This window comes from Lactuca saligna, chromosome 7 (assembly GCF_052625555.1).
Source record: "Lactuca saligna cultivar CGN05327 chromosome 7, ASM5262555v1, whole genome shotgun sequence".
Taxonomy (NCBI): domain Eukaryota; kingdom Viridiplantae; phylum Streptophyta; class Magnoliopsida; order Asterales; family Asteraceae; genus Lactuca; species Lactuca saligna.
In genome coordinates, this window is record NC_136423.1 from 25,713,487 (window position 1) to 25,730,016 (window position 16,530).

At 37.9% G+C, this 16,530-nt stretch overlaps 1 protein-coding gene across 1 annotated transcript; it reads right to left on the bottom strand.

Annotated features, from left to right (window-relative positions):
- Nucleotides 1–13,433: 13,433 nt before the first annotated feature.
- On the bottom strand, nt 13,434–15,055 carry LOC145005951 (protein LIFEGUARD 4-like). The gene is made up of 4 exons (XM_078965056.1): nt 14,591–15,055; nt 14,357–14,470; nt 14,087–14,244; nt 13,434–13,940 (listed from the first exon to the last, which is right to left on the bottom strand). Exons 1-4 carry the CDS (start codon nt 14,817–14,819, stop codon nt 13,734–13,736), a joined length of 708 nt encoding a protein of 235 aa, XP_078821182.1. The 5' UTR covers nt 14,820–15,055; the 3' UTR covers nt 13,434–13,733.
- Nucleotides 15,056–16,530: the final 1,475 nt, after the last annotated feature.

Genomic DNA, 16,530 nt, shown 5'->3' on the forward strand with positions numbered 1-16,530 from the left:
AGAATTACACAACATGTAGGCATGTAGCCTGTGACAAAGAAGTAGTAAATATGAACTTTAAGTCTTGTGTAAGACTTTGAAGCTAGCCACCAACAAGCAATCAATGTCCCACATGATAAATGCATGTACTCATATTTTCTTATACATTCAATTGTTCATACCTAACAACCTCCCACTTGAACGCATCAACAATCTTTCTCTCCATGTCGCTCTCTACCATGCTTTTTTTTTAAACTTATGAAAGGCGAGTTGAAGCCATACAAAGCTTCAACTTCTCAATAGTAACCACCTTGGTGAACATATTTATTGGAATTTTCGTTCCAAGGATTTTCTTTAGATTCAGAGTTCCATCATTAATTAACTCTCGAATAAAATGGTACCTCGTATGAATGTGTTTCAATCTACAATGAATCACCTGATTCTTTGCTCAGTAAATTGCACTCTAGTTGTCACAAAGTAGTACATAATCCTCCTATTGCTTTCCAAGTTGTGATAGGAAGTTTTCAACCATATAAGCTCTTTAGTTGCTTCTACAATATCCATATACTCATCTTCTATAATAGAGAGAACAACACTCATTTTTTACCTGGACATCCAAATGATTGTTGTACCTATAATCGTGAACACATAACTTATTGTAATTTTTCCCAAATCCACACGTCTACTCAAATATGCATTGTGAAACCCTTCTAAGACCACTTATTTTCTTTTAAAACATAGGGCAACCTCAATTGTTTCTTTTAAGTAGCGTAACAACCACTTTTCTCCCTTCCAATGCACTTTTCCAAGATTCAACATGAACCTACTCACAACTTCCACTACATTAGAATATATGGTCTGGTGCATACTATAGAATACATCAAGATACCAACTGTAGGTACATATGGAACTTTAGCCATATATTCTTTGACTTATTTTGTATTTGGTGATAGTTTCTTTTAGAGTCTCAACTGACTATTCAAATGTGTAATTCTAGATTTAGCATCTGTCATGCTGAATTTTTCGAAAACTTCTTTGATGTACTTACCTTGTGAACATTTTAGCATACCGATAATTTATTCTTGGCTATATTTATGCCCAATATCTGATTAGCATCCCCTTGTTCCTTCATATCGAAATCTGTAGACAACTACTTCTTAAGCTTGTTGATCTCCCGCATGTCCGACCTAAGGATCAACATGTCATCAACATGAAACACCAGGATGTTGTCCCATTCCTTTGCATTAAGCTATTAAACTTCAAGTACCACTGTCTCGGAGCTTGCTTTAATCCATATAGATTTTTCTTCGTTTTACACACCATATTTTCCTTTCCAACTGTGGGAAAAACTTTTGGTTCTGCCATGAAATTGTCTTCTTTCAGGTCGCCATGGAGAAAACTTGTTTTCACATCAAGCTACTCTAGATGGAAATCTTTAGAGTCTATAATATCAAATACCATTCTGATTGTACTCATCTTTATAACTAGAGAGAATATCTCATTGTAATCAACTCCTCTCTTCTATTGAAACCCCTTGACTACCAACCTTGCCTTGTATCATTTGATTCAATTAATCTCAAATTTGATCCAAAACACTCATTTGTTCTGCAGTTCTTTCTTCCCTACTAGGACTTTGACCAAGGATCAAATTTGGTCCTCATCAAGAGAGCTTAACTCATCTTTCGTAGCCTTCTTCTATTGTATGGAATCTTTCATCCTCAAGGCCTCTTCATAAGACTAAGGTTTAGCATTCTCAATCAACAACAACTAATAAGTTGAAGGAGAATACATGATAGTAGGTCTACATACACTTATAGATCTATTGAGATAGGAGTAACAATCACTGCTTCATCAACAATATCATCCTACCAACTACTTTCGCCTGCTATATCTAAGATCCCACTACTTCTTGAACTTTCACCTATCTCTGGACTGCTGATAGGTTTTACAACGTCATCAACTGAGATTTTTTCTAAATCAACTTGATCTTTCTTTTCTGGTTATTTATCATTTCCAGAGCTCTTTTCAAGTTCATCCTTATATAGAGCACATTCGTTGAACACCATATCCCAACTTCTGATAACCTTCTTATTCTTATTATCCTAGAAGCGGTACCCATGTCATCCAACCCTTAACTTATAAATATACACTTCCTTTTCTACACCTCTAGCTTGTCTCTTTCTGAGTCTTTAACTTTGACATACAAGACACAACCGAATGTGTTTGACTGAAATCTACCGACCTTGCCATTCCTCTCTGTAATTTTGAAACCTATAGGGATCAAGGCTCTTTTGTTGATTAAATATGAAGTTGTATTGCATGAATCTATCCAGCATATTTTAGGTAAACATGTATCTAGTCTCATGCTTTGAACCCTCCTTTTCAATGTTCGGTTGATCCTCTCAGCTATTCCGTTCTGTTGTGGTGTCTCTGGAGCCGTCTTTTGCATTTTGTTTCCCTGCTCATCACATTAATGAGTAAACTCTTTGCTACTATATTCGCGCCCATTTTCTAATCCAAAACACTTAATTTTAAAGTTCATTTCGTTCTCTACAATAGCTTTCTATTTCTTGAATGTGCTGAAAACTTCAAACCTAAGCTTCAAGAAATAAACCCAAACTTTCCTTGAGCAATCATAAATTAAAGTAACATAATATCAGGATCCTCCAACTAAACAAACTGAAGTAGGACCATAAACATCTGAATGAACTAATATAACATCGTGGACATAGGCAGATGACCTATCTTTGTGAAAGTAACCTTCTTCGGTTTACCAAAACATATGGCTCATAGAAATCGATTGTCACAGTCTTAAGATATAGTATTCTTCCTTTGGAGACTAGCATCTTCATTTCTTTCTCACTCGTATGCCTAAGTCATTGGCGCCATAGAGTGGATGCCCCATCTTCTTTAACATTGTGTGCTTAAGCATCAGAAGCTTACACCATAAAAAGTGTACCTTGCTTCTGACCTCTAGCAACAATTAAATTTACCTTTGTCACCTTCCATTTATGATTACCAAACGTAACATGGTGATCTTCATCGCCAAGCTGCCCCACTGGTATTAACATCTTTTTCAGATCTGGAATGAACTTAACATTCTTTAAAATCCATTTGGTACCTAAATTCGTCTTATGGACCACTCCCCAACACTAGTAATAAAATTCATATCACTTGTTATGAGGTTCTTTATGTGCCAAGTATAACTTCATTTTATTTACCATTAGCCACAATCAATTATAAACAAAAATCCGGTATTTTAAAGTTTAGTTGTAGATCGGTTTTAAGAACCGGTAATAGTCTTAATAAAATTTCCTTTTATACTTAAGACTTGGAGGTTTGGATGAGTTCTAAAATCACAATTTTAAATCTTCTTATATATATAAATCTTATGACTTCATGAATTTTTAAAATAAACTCATTTTATTTTATAAACTCAATTTTATGCATCGTATGATAAAATTCATATTTTGATAAACCAAAACTTGGATGGTGATACTTATGTTTTAAAACTCATTTGACATGCATAAAACATAATATCAACATGTTGCTTATATTTAAAAGACTAGTATCATATATATTAAGTTTTGACACAAAAAATAGTCACTAGTTTTATTATTTTCCGTTATACGTAATAAACCGATTTTAATCTTTTAAATAAAAAAATCCGTATTTATTATAAAAACATGGAGTTTATATAATGTTAAACACTTTTTAAACTATTTTAAATTTGGGTATTTATAATAAAACTATTTTCAACAAAAAATCGATTATTCACTGGTAATTGGTAAAAACATTTTTATAAATATCAATTTATAAACATCTATTTTAGATTTGAAATATTTTTTACTCAAACTCCAAGTGATATTATTTTAAGTTATTAATTACGATAATCCTTAGATGAATGTCTTGAATCAGGGCCGTTATTGCCTTACAGCTCAGGGCGTCGGCCACCATGTTGGCCTTGCCCGGGTAGTAGAGGATCTTGCAATCGTAGTCTTTCCCCACATCTAACCACCAACTCTGCCTTATATTCAGATTTAGCTGATCCATGAGGTACCTCAAACTCTTGTAGTCTGTGTAAATGGTACAACGGACCCCATAGAGGTAATGCTGTCAAATATTGAGGGCGAAAACCACAGCCCCCAGCTCGAAATTATGTGTCGGATAGTTAGTGTAACGATTGCAGACTAGGGTAGTCAATTTAGAGACAATAAGCATCAAAAATAAGTTTTTTTATGGAAGATTATTTAGAAGGAGTAATCTTAACCAAGTTGTAGTATATTTTACAAGGGTTCCATACATATAAAGAACGCCGAAATCCGATTTATAACGAAGAAGTTATGGCCTGTCGAACTTTCACGATAAAAACGGCACGACACTATGTGACGTAAATAGTGAATTTATGATAGAGGACTTTTTATCCTTATAAATCTAAACAAAAGTCGTAGTGTATGTTAACCTAAGAGCGTACACAAAAAGAGCGCCCAAATCTGACTTCGTATGAAGAAGTTTTGATTTTTCTAAGTTTCGGATCGGCAGTGCACAGCCCGAAGTCCGAATAGTAGATCGAGCGAACTTTAGCTGACACAACCTAAACGAGAATCGAAGATCTCGTTAATATTAGCGCAATGGTAAAAAGACAGACGAAAACAGACGTCAGATGAAGAAGTTATGAATTTTTAACGGACTATTCATGTCTCGGACTATTAAAAATATAATTTTAAAAATAAACTCAAAATTAGCTGACAAAGTCTAAACGAAATTTGTAGAGTACAATCCCACCTACGCGTGGATATAAAGAATGTCAAAAACGGATCTTATATGCGAGAGTTATGAATTTTGGATGTCGAGTATGCGATTTGCGAAGCTGTTGCGAGATTGATGATGTGGCACGATCCCAGCCATCCCTTGCTCCCCACGGTCCTCGCTTCTGATGATGACACGTCTCGCTTCGGACGCCCAACTTTCGCATCGGACGCCTAGCGTATGAGTACACCTCGTGTACGAAGCTCGGTACGCTTAATGATCTCGGTTTCCTCGGTCCAGAAGTGCCCACGATGATCCATCCCAAGACTGACGTGTGTTGTACTATCTTCGTTGTTCACCTAGTGTACCTTGGACTACCCCCAGCATGGTGTGAGGCTAGTCGCCTATAAATGGCATGCGAGGGAAGCCTTCTTTATTCATTAATTCACTATCTCTTTCTCTCTCTATTCTCTTTCTAGACTGCCCCAACCCACCCCCTTAAAGTCTAGGAAAACCCCCTAGCACCGGAAGGAAGCTCCGGAGCTCCCAAAGGCTCCGAGAAAAGAGCATTTTGGCTCAGAAACACTGCTCCAATGAAGCCCTATTTTTTATAATAAAAAAAAACACATTGTAAGTGAGATACGCCTACCATACTTTAAATATAACTTATATATAAATATAATATTGTCATAGATAAGATTTTATCAGTGATTCAAAGTCGTTATACTGATTGAACTACTTACGAGAGTGATGTCTAGGATGTGATTTAGTGAGATGTTTAAACTGGGATTTCTAAACAATATATTTTGTATACCAAACAGACCCTACCTCCGTTATGATCCTACCTGGTTATTCCTTACTTGATAGATCATGAAGTAGACTTTGAGTTAATGATGAATCTAGACTAATAATTAGTCACAATGAATATTATACTAAAATCTAATGGTAGTGATACTAGGTTTCGTCAAAAAAAATAAATTAATTAATAGAAGCGAAGCACTGTCTGAGTTTGGTATCACCACCTTATCAAGTGAGTGCATCGTTACTTTCATCTTACACATAGATATGAAATATTTTATATAAACTACGTGCTATGTGTGTATATTATCTGTATACTTGCTATCTATGATGGATGATCGATTTTATACAAGTCTTAAATGATTTAAACTGTATATGTATTTATATCTACAAAATATGTTGCGTAAAACATGGGTAGATGAAATATGCGTTGGATGATAAGATGAGAGGTGATATAGACCATGAGATAAGGGTGAGAGGTGAACAATGAGAGAATCCTTTTACCCAAGCGTTAGCCATGTCATCTAGCACAGTATGGATGACAACCACGGATTATTCTACATAGTCCAGTGGAACACTAGCAGGCTCGCTACTTGTAGGTGTTGTTAACTAGATGTTCACCTAGTATACTCTAAAAACCCATTGACATGTATTACGAGTGGACTCTCAAAGACGATACTGTCAATAAACGAGATAAACCCTGACAACTACGCACACTTAGTACCTAAACCCTAGCAACTATGGATTTAGTGTCTGTTGAGTAAACCCTCGCAACGATGGACTTCATGCCGATTCCTTAAGATAATCCTTAGTAAATAATGAACGAGGAATAGATGATTCTTAGGGTAAATCCTTAAGAGTAAAGTAGATAATGGGCATGGGTAATTGGGCTGATTGTTGATGTTTAAACATAATAATTATATTATTGTGGGTTGAAAATCCTATGTACTCACTAGGTTTCCCAGTCTGTCCCACTCAGTTTATTTATATTACAAGTATCGATATGAAGTTACATTACACTGAAAGATTAAGGAGATGTAAATCACTAGTATTAATGAATGTAAGTTTTGTTTATTCTTATGTTTCTATATTGATGATGACATCCCAATGTTTTATAATGAATAAAATAAATTTATTCAAAAATGCTTTGATAACGTATTTATCATGTTTTTCTAGGAATAAATTCCGCAACACTTTTCTTTAAAATGTACTCTGATTTTTAAACAAGCATAAATGCAATCGGTCTTTTCTGGCCGTGAAAATGGGGAAGTCACAGTTAGCCTCATGAGGCTTCAACTTCTTTGAAGCATAAGCTATCACGTGACCTCGCTACATCAATATGCACCCATTCCTGTCATCGAAGCGTCACATTAACCACGAAGTCATCAACACCCTCCGGCAAAGTCAGAATCGGTGTCTCGCATAACCGCTGTCTGAGAGTCTCGAAGGCTGCCTACTGCTTAGGCCCCCAGTGGAAGGTCACCGACTTCTTGGTCAGTCGGGTCGAAGGAACAACTATCTTGGAGAAGTCCTGAATAAATCTCCAGTAATAACCGCTAGACCTAAGAAACTTCGAATCTTAGTTTGAGACCTCGGAATCTCCCATTGCATCACGGCCTCAATCTTGACCGGATCAACCAGAATACCCTTCTGGTTGACAAGGTACCTAAGAAATTGCAACTCGCGCAACCAGAACTCACACTTTGAGAACTTTGCAAAAAGTCTCTCCCTCCTCAGTGTCTCCAGTACCTCCCTCAGGTGCTCCTCATGCTGCTCCTGAGTCTTGGAATAGACCAAGATATCATCAATGAAGACTATCATAGGTCGATCCAGCATCGATCTGCACATGTGCTTCATGAGGTCCATGAACGCGGGTGGAGCATTGGTGATCCCATAGGACATCACCAGAAACTCATAGTGACCATAGCAATTCCTAAAAGTCGTCTTCTACACATCCTCATCCCTGACTCGCATCTGGTGATAACCTGAATGTAGATCAATATTGGAGAACTAAGATGCACCCTGTTGCTGGTTTAAAAAATCATTGATCCTCAGGACGGGATAATGATTCTTCACTATTACCTTATTCAGCTCCCGGTAGTCTATATACATGTGATGTGACCCGTCCTTCTTCTTCACAAATAGGATCGGAGCTCCCTATGGTGAACTTCTCAGCCTGATAAATCCCTTGTCTAGCAGCTCCTGCAGCTACATAGACAACTCCTTTATCTCGAGAAGGGCCAACTGATACGGTGCCTTGGCTATTCGAGCCACACGAGGGACAAAGTCAATCCTAAAGTCAACATGTCTCTTCAAAGGTATCCCAGGTAAGTCCTCCGGGAATACGTCCGGGTACTCTCGCACTACTGGTATGTCATCGATTGTCGATTTACACTTATCCAAGGTATCCATGAAATAGGTGGCATAACCTGCATAACCTTACTGAAAGTAGCGCCTCGCTCTTGCTACTAAGCATAGAGTAAGTCCACCTTGTCGTCTCTCGCTCTGAATCACTAGCCCTCCCCCACTAGGAGTCTGAACCCTCACCAGCTGCTGCTTGCAGTCGATCAATGCCCTATTGGAGCACAACCAATCCATATCGACTATAACCTTATTCCCTCGTAGGGGAATAGGGACTAGATCCATAGAAAAATGCTCATCAAATATTTGTAGTGTACATCCTCTGTGAACCCTTCACTACCCTAACGGTCCTGTCATATGCTATATCCACATCAAGTTCACAATCCAGCTCCCCTAGAGCTCCTACGAATCGCTTTTTGAGTGAGAACAACACAAAAGATCGAGTAGCCCTCAAATCAAACAATACCAAAGCTGATATACCGTTCACAAAGAACAATCCTATAACAAAACACATAAACATAAGCAATAATCAATATGAATAAAGAGATAAGGAGAAGATACATACCTGTAACAACATCAGGATCTGCATATGCCTCTTCTGTTTTCAAACTGGAAGGCTCTACTCTTTGCCCCTGGAACCTCTGCACGGCCCTATCGGCCATCTGTAATCCTCAATGTAGCAGGAGCGGGTGCCACCACATGTCCTGCTGCTGCCAAGCTCGGACACTAGAACCATTTGTGGCCCCTCTAATTGCACTGGAAGCAAAGAAAATCTAATGTTGTTATGGTGGTAGTGGGAGTTGTGCAGTCCCTGCTCACATGACCAGTTCAACTGCACTTAAAGCAGCCCGAACTAACTGCCCTGCATGTCCCCTTGTGTAACCTGCCGCATTTTACCGTAGCGGCCTCGGCCCTGCTGGCCCGTTCCTCGAGAATCTGTCTTGGGCTTCTTGACCGAACCCTACATACCAGATGCCACATCTAGTTTCCTCTTCCTCTCCATCTCTTAATCTCTCTCTCTCTCTCTCTATCTCTCTCTCTCTCTAGCTCTAAAAATCATATCCTCCAACATTTTGCAGCTGGATCGGCTCACAAACTGCTGAATGTCACTCCTCAACATCTTATGATATCATGCCTTTTTCATCTCCTCGTCCACCACATACTGCGGAACGAGAAGGGCCCTCTACCTAAACTTAGCGGTGATCTCCATCACCGTCTTAGTCGTCTGCTGTAGAACCTGGAACTCCCTAGCAAGCTGTTGCACCTCTATCACTGGTGAAAACTCGGCTCTAAACCTAGCCGAGAAGTCGGTCCAGGTCATAGTAACAAGGGCAATGTTACCCATAGCATGTCAAACCTCCTACCACCAGTCGCATGCCCTATCCTTCAGTAAACAGGACACAAGTCAGACCATATCCCTCTTTGGACATCTGCTGGTGTGGAATGCATTGGCGACATCCACCAACCATCTGGTGCTCACAATAGGGTCCTGAGCCCTATGGTAATTAGAAGCTCCACAAGCTCTGAACTCCCTAAATGTCAATGTGTGCAACCCCATCATGGCCGCCACCTCAGTGCGGAAGGTACTCAATCTCTCATCCAAAAGCTCCAAAATACCCTCATTGATCATGCCGAAGATCACAGGAGTCTGATCCAGAATGTTGTTCATGATCTCAGAGGAGATGAATTCCCTCGTCTGGTCGTCCAGTTGCCCGGCTCCAGAGCCCGAGCCTGATCCCTCACTGGCGCCTGAACTATCGACTGGTCAAGTGCGTAAAACCATCATTCCGTAAACACATCAGAATACTAATGATATCTCGAGGTATCATATATACTACAAGCTCCCTGGATTCATCTCTGCCTTCCTTGATTCGAGTACGGATCCTCTTCTTTCAGTAGTATAGGCCCATACTACCTTCCACATCTATCTGTACTTTCTTCAAGAATTGCCCTGACTTCACTAAGTCCCTTCTACTAGTATTGCTTCATGTGCTAACCTCACCCTAGGCTTGCCCTAGGATAATCACCATCCCACTCTCCGCCATCAGCTGCATAAGAAGTCCCTGTTATCTCCCCCTAACTAGCTCGTGAACACCATTACCTATCACTAAGACTAGATAATTCTTCGAATGAGACAACTAGAACTTCTAAAAGCACAAAACAAGCAGCATTCGAGCATTAAGTAAACATAATCAAGTGTATCCTAATTAGGCCATCATATCACTAACTAATCTGTACTAGCATGTAATTCATAAGCTCATACATATATATATATATATATATATATATATATATATATATATATATATATATATATATATATATATATATATATATATATAATAGGCACATAAGACATCCTTGCTAGATCCTTAGTGCTAATCTAGCATGCAATTCTCATAATTATATCATAACATAACTTGTATGGTAATTTGGGAGTACTTACATGAGCTTGGTTAATTGCATGCACCACACCGGTTTCTCTTTTTCAAAGTTCTTTTTGCTTTTCTAAAATTATTTTCTTTTTCTCAAAGTCATTTTTATAAAAATAATTTTTCTTCCGAAAATCTCCATACAAATTCCTTAGTTTGAGTTCAGACACACCCAAGAGTGTTCCCGAATCCCTCAAACCAAGGCTCTAATACTAACTTGAAACATCCTAAAAAATACGATCCAAAATTTTCTTTTAAAATTATTCATAAAACCATAAATATCATTCATCATCTCATAAAAACATAAGTAATGTATCACAAAATCATCATAACGATGTACTATATATAAAACATGTGTCAAAATATCAGAGTAAATCGTCCCAAGCTAAAAGTTGTGGTGTATGACATGTAGTCATCTTGAGCTCTTCCGCTTGCTAACTGAAGTACCTAAAACCAACACTGAAACTCTAAGCACGAAGCTTAGTAAGTCTCCCCCAACTACCACATATCATACATATATAACATAAAACTAGGAGATACGGGCCCCGCTCACACTCATGGAGATACGGGCCCCATCCACACTCTACTAACTAGGAGATACATGCCCCGCCCACACTCCGCTGGCTATGAGATACGGGCCCCGCCCACACTTTGCTACTATAAGGTAAGGGTCCCTCCCAAACTCTACTAACTAAACATACATAAAAGTATCACACACACAACAAGTATAACTAAATCTATCAATGAATCATATATCCATACTCAAATAAAGCTATGAGATATGGGCCCCACCCACACTCGACTAACTGGGAGATATAGGTATCGCCCACACTCGACTCACTAATCATACATATATGAGCCGGCCTTGGTGCCTTCGACCCGTCCTACTAGAGGAAAACTCACCTCAATGTCGTGTGAATAGCTGAAGTGTCTCTGCTTCGCGACCGATTCTACTCATACCTTAAACATAGAAATCAGTTAGTGACCATTTCACATTCAAGAGCCCTTTACGGGTCAACCATAGCCCAAAATCAAAGTCCATTCAAAGACAAAGTCAACCCTGAATTGACTTGACTCATCTAGTCACTTCCTTGACTCACCAAGTTCCCATGCTACTCACTGACGGGACATGACGAGTCAACTCGTCGAGTCCTTTTACAGACACGCCAAGTTCTGTCCTTCACAGAATCGGAACAAACCAAACCGACTCATCGATTTCCTCTGTATTTGACTTCATCTCAAAGGATTAAGCCCCAAATCTTCAAATCTAAGCTCCATACTTCATTTGTACCCCAAAAATGTCCTGTTAAGGGTAAAGTTTTCTAGCTTTACCCGTTAATACCCTCATATAATGGTTGTGGCTTAAACCCTAACTCCATTAGACCTAGATCTTGGTCTACAAGCTACCAATACTTCAAACTAAGGCATATTCACAAAGATCTATACTCTAAGCACTATCATAACACGTAATGCTTCTACCTTTTTCCTCCATGCATGGCCTTTTAAGCTAAAAAGGCCAAGATAACATCTTAGAGTTTGCATGAGGGCTGTTATGGCATAAAGTTTGCACCTTTATGCCATAATATCCCTTCAAAGTCCTAGATCTGGAAAAATACCCACTTGGGTCATCCATTCTCCACATGCTAACATATTTGGACCAAAAACCCTCATAAAAATGAAAAGAAGAGATCTAAGAAATCATTGAGCAAGGTTGGGACTTGCTTACTCGATAATGTAGCAAATGATGTGTAGTTTCTGGATCTACTATCTTCCTCTTGATCCCTCTAGCTTCCTCTTCTTCCACAAGCTTCAAAAGTACACGAAGATCACTCAAAATGGCTTACAACCTCAAAATAGGCACTAGGGTTCGTGTATTAGGGTTTGAGACTTCGAGGCAGCAAATGAGGCTAAGGGGTGGGGATTAAGATGCTTAAATAGGGTGCAAAATCCCGAAATTAGGGCTTCATCCTGGCGACCCTACTCGTCGAGTCAAGGCCCTCAAATCGTCGAGTAGGTGACTTAAGATCCCGCATCCATTATGATTTCTACTCGATGAGTTTGGGGCTTCCAACTCGTCGAGTAGCTCTACAAAAGTGAATAAATTATAATCAAATAGGTACCAGGAACCAGGCATTATATGATGAGCAGAGAGCATGTGTTTCAAATGCCCGTAACCTTACTCACCCGACGATAAATGCAACCCTCCCTAATTTTTCATTATTGTTAACTTGACAACTAGGAAATCGATGGATCGAATGTGACCTCAGGGATATCGACGTGCCCCACCAGGGTTGACCATTTAAGATGGGATAGAAGTAGTTCTTACTTAGGTGAGAGACCGATGCAGATCACTTCTAATCATTGGTGTATTCTAGATTATCATAAGCAAAAGAAGAGTTATCTATATAGGGATGAACATTTAACTTGGTAGAACCGAGCCAAACTGGAAAAAAAAAATCTGAATCGGCTCTAGACTGGAACGGAATTGCTTGAATTCTCTAAAAATCGTGATTCACTATCAAATTGAAGTATTTTGATGGTACAAATTGAACACTCAATTGGATGAAATTCAGAAATAAGAAATCAGAGAATGTATGTGAAAATGTTCTTCAAGAAGATGTACCAGAAAAATGACCAAAAACGGCTATATAATTCCTGTCTGAAAACTATCACTAGACAGTTACAAACTGTCATCAAAACTACCAAACTTGTCATAAACCGGATCTTAGGGAAAAAGGGTGAACTTTCTAAAAAACTAGACAACTCGACCCCAGCCAGGGGCTCTTCCCCTTGTACCCCGCTCCAAGGGGCGTTGCCCCCAGACTCCCGTTCATTTAGGGGTTTCGTCCTTAAATAACAGTGTACTTTGAATCTTGAAAAACTTGAACAAGTGTGCACCTCTACACCATGCTAACTTGTTCATTCAACAAGATCACTTTTGGTTAACAAATTTAATCATATTACACTTAAATAATATTGATAATATTAAATCATCAACAAGTTCTCGGCTATTCGGGTCCCACTTAACCATGTAGATCACTTCTAATCAATGATTATATATTTTAGATTGTCATAAAATGGGCAACCAAGAACTGAGAAATAAGTTTGGTAGCTTCTTTAGCTTGCTTTTAGATAAAATTAATGGTGCGATTTGTATAGAGTTTAATCTCATATATCATACATATATACCCCACAAGGCACAACAATGTAAAAAAACTATAAGAGATATTTATGTATGTATCTGTACATATTGGGATCCTCTTCAACTAACTGTAGACCCTTTGCAACGAATGGAGTACGTATCAAATTGTTGAATGCGATAAATCTCTCTTCACAATGTTCTTAAAATCCGTAGTACCCTTAACCCTAGTTTATATTCAAATTATGTGTCAAGGGTCAAACCCTACCGCCTCCCTAATCATCGATGATTCCCAAAATACTAAGCATTGTCAGAAACAATTGTACCATGTCGATATAAAGCATGGTTGCAGCAAGGATATATTCATCGTAGCTGCAGCGTTTAATCAGATTATCTGTATCGTATATGATGAATCCACAGTATAGAAGTGCCACCACAAAAGAGATTATCATCCTCACCAAGCTTCCCATCGGGAAAAATATCTGTTTAAAATAGATAACAAGTAAACAGATCGTTAACTATGTGTGAAAAGTTGTTCTGTAAAAAAAGACAAAGAAAGAAGGAAAGGCAAGTTGAACTAGAATACGCTCTTTTTTAGCGTTCAGCAAAACTTTAGTATATCATATACCTGAATAATACTGAAAATTAAAACCAAAATAAGTGTGCAGAACAAAAATGGCCACAGGAAGTTGAAATCGTATCCTCGTTTAGCTGCCCAGAAAGTGAAGAGGGTGAGGCTGACCACCATCACAGAGGTTAGAAGACTGGCCTCCATTATGATTTTCCCTGTAAAAAATATAATACAACTTAAGTAATTAACTAAGTTTTCCCTTAAAGTTCTATTCAATGAAGATCAAAACTGAATCAAACCGAAAAGACATTGAAATATCTTCATCACCTTTCGAAAAGACACAAGAAACGCCCACCATAACAGAAAACATCACAGTAAACAAGCCCAACATGACGATATTGTGTGGGTGACGATTCATAAAGAGTTGCATCACTAAGAGAACTGTGAATTAAAGAAAAAGAAAAAATAAACAGAAGAGTCGACGCGTAGGGCTATTATGTACATGCAGTATGACTTCTTCATCAAAAACAACGAAAGAGATGAGATTTGCGAGTTGCTTACCTATCATCGTAATAATGGCAATGATGAGGTATACAATTAGACCCGTTTGGGTACGGAAAAACTGGTTGATTCGTGGGGTTAGAACAACTATACTAGCAATGAGAACTGTTAAAAGCAATTGTAATGTCAAGATCGAATAAACTTTTCGAATGAAACCCCAACGTAGCTGAGGATCTTCCATTTGTGATGGATAATGCTTCCCTGCTTCGAGATCATGATCCTTCCCCATGATTATATTAGTTTCTTGGCTATATTTTGTGTTTCAATCTATAAATATGTCTGTATTTACATATATGATGATAAAGCTTCTGGTTAATAGAAATGAAAATATAATTTATCGAATAACCACTGTGATTGATGAATATATTTCAACGTTTTGATCACAAGATCAACCACAGGAGGCAGAGATAAATATATTTTCTCTATCAAGTAAAACAGACAAAATGGGTTTTTATGTTCTTGTTTTTCAAGATTAAAAGGGTGTTCTTTGATTTGTATGGGCCTAAATATAGGATTTACTTTTAGAGCAGTTAACTAATCATCCTGAAATCACTCTTAACCATTAAAGATTTATCAGGTAATGTCCGTTGAAGTATTTCCATATATGGTTCAATGATTGGAGCAAAATTTTCGACCATGTAAGCAATCATTGCATTTGGTAACACTGGAAGGAAGAAAATATGTAGGAGTGGTGTTCGAGATAATGAGATATTCTCCATATATAAGTGAAAAAGAAACATCTTATGGGTTTATAATTGCAACAATTTATTTTTGGAACAATAAATGTAACATGTTATGTTAAATTTGATTTCAATATTTAGATTATGGTGATGATAAACGAGGGTACACGGCCAACTCACCCCAAGCTAAGTATCTTATTGTGAATCATAGTTGTCTATGCGAGATATGATTAGATACCTAATGATCATTTCTGTTGCCACTTTTCTCAATCATTACTCATGATTATGGAATATTTAAATGTTCATAATAGATGAAACCAATAATTTGGAGAGGAGTTAACAGGCGCCAGGGCCCAGTCAATACAGCCCATCTAAAACTTGGCCCGGTTATATAACTTGAAAACAGTCCCTTTAAAGCTAGTGGGCTTTGCCTTGCCACCCTTAAAAGACGCAAGCTATTTGGACTCTCATTTTATCCCTTTCGTATGTTTAAGTAACATTCTAGCTATTAAAAGGCACCACGATAACATTTACAAGTTGTTTCGCATTAATTCGTATTAAAAGAAAACACTGTAGAGTACAAGTACAAAAATAAAAGGAAAAACTAACTCAAATACATACTACTCTTAAAGGAGATCTAATTTAAATTTTGACGATACTGACGTCATTATCTTGTTGGGGATGTCTTAGTGGCATGACATAATTAAACCAAATTGTCGTGAGACCAATATAGTTGGCCAAACTGTTTCCATTGCACCTTTCTGCGTACCGAAAGACATCTCAGACAAGTTAAAAGTTTACCAAGTTTGGGACACTCATTGGATTAGCAAAACAGTCACACTTATATCTTCGAGGTCAATGCCATTCTTTTAAAACATAAGAGGGTAAAGATAATTATTTTTAAGTGTGGTTAAATAAAAAACCACTTATTTATACTATCTTGTGATGGGTAAAATAATCTAAAAGTCTAAAAGTATCCATTCTAAGACCCATATGCCTCAGCTTTTTTTGTTTTCGCACAACTCCCACCTAACTCCACTTTTATGATTGCATTCAACTCGTACGGAACATCGTGAGGCCCAACCCTAAGGAGGTGTAGGGTGTGCAACCACATATAAATAATGTCCAAGTTTTAACCAAATTACATAGTTAATATGTTAATATAATCATTTTATTCATATATGTACATAAAAATCATCTAGTTCAACTAGCTGAAGCATCTGTCCATTTGCAAAGGCACCTGTGTTCGAATTCTGTTTC

Excerpts from the sequence above, each read along its gene's own strand:
- LOC145005951 (XM_078965056.1), bottom strand. The coding sequence starts at position 14,819 with ATGGGGAAGGATCATGATCTCGAAGCAGGGAAGCATTATCCATCACAA. Across the intron at positions 14,471-14,590 it reads TGCCATTATTACGATGATAG|TTCTCTTAGTGATGCAACTC; the intron begins GTAAGCAACTCG and ends TTTAATTCACAG. Across the intron at positions 14,245-14,356 it reads TTCTTGTGTCTTTTCGAAAG|GGAAAATCATAATGGAGGCC; the intron begins GTGATGAAGATA and ends TATTTTTTACAG.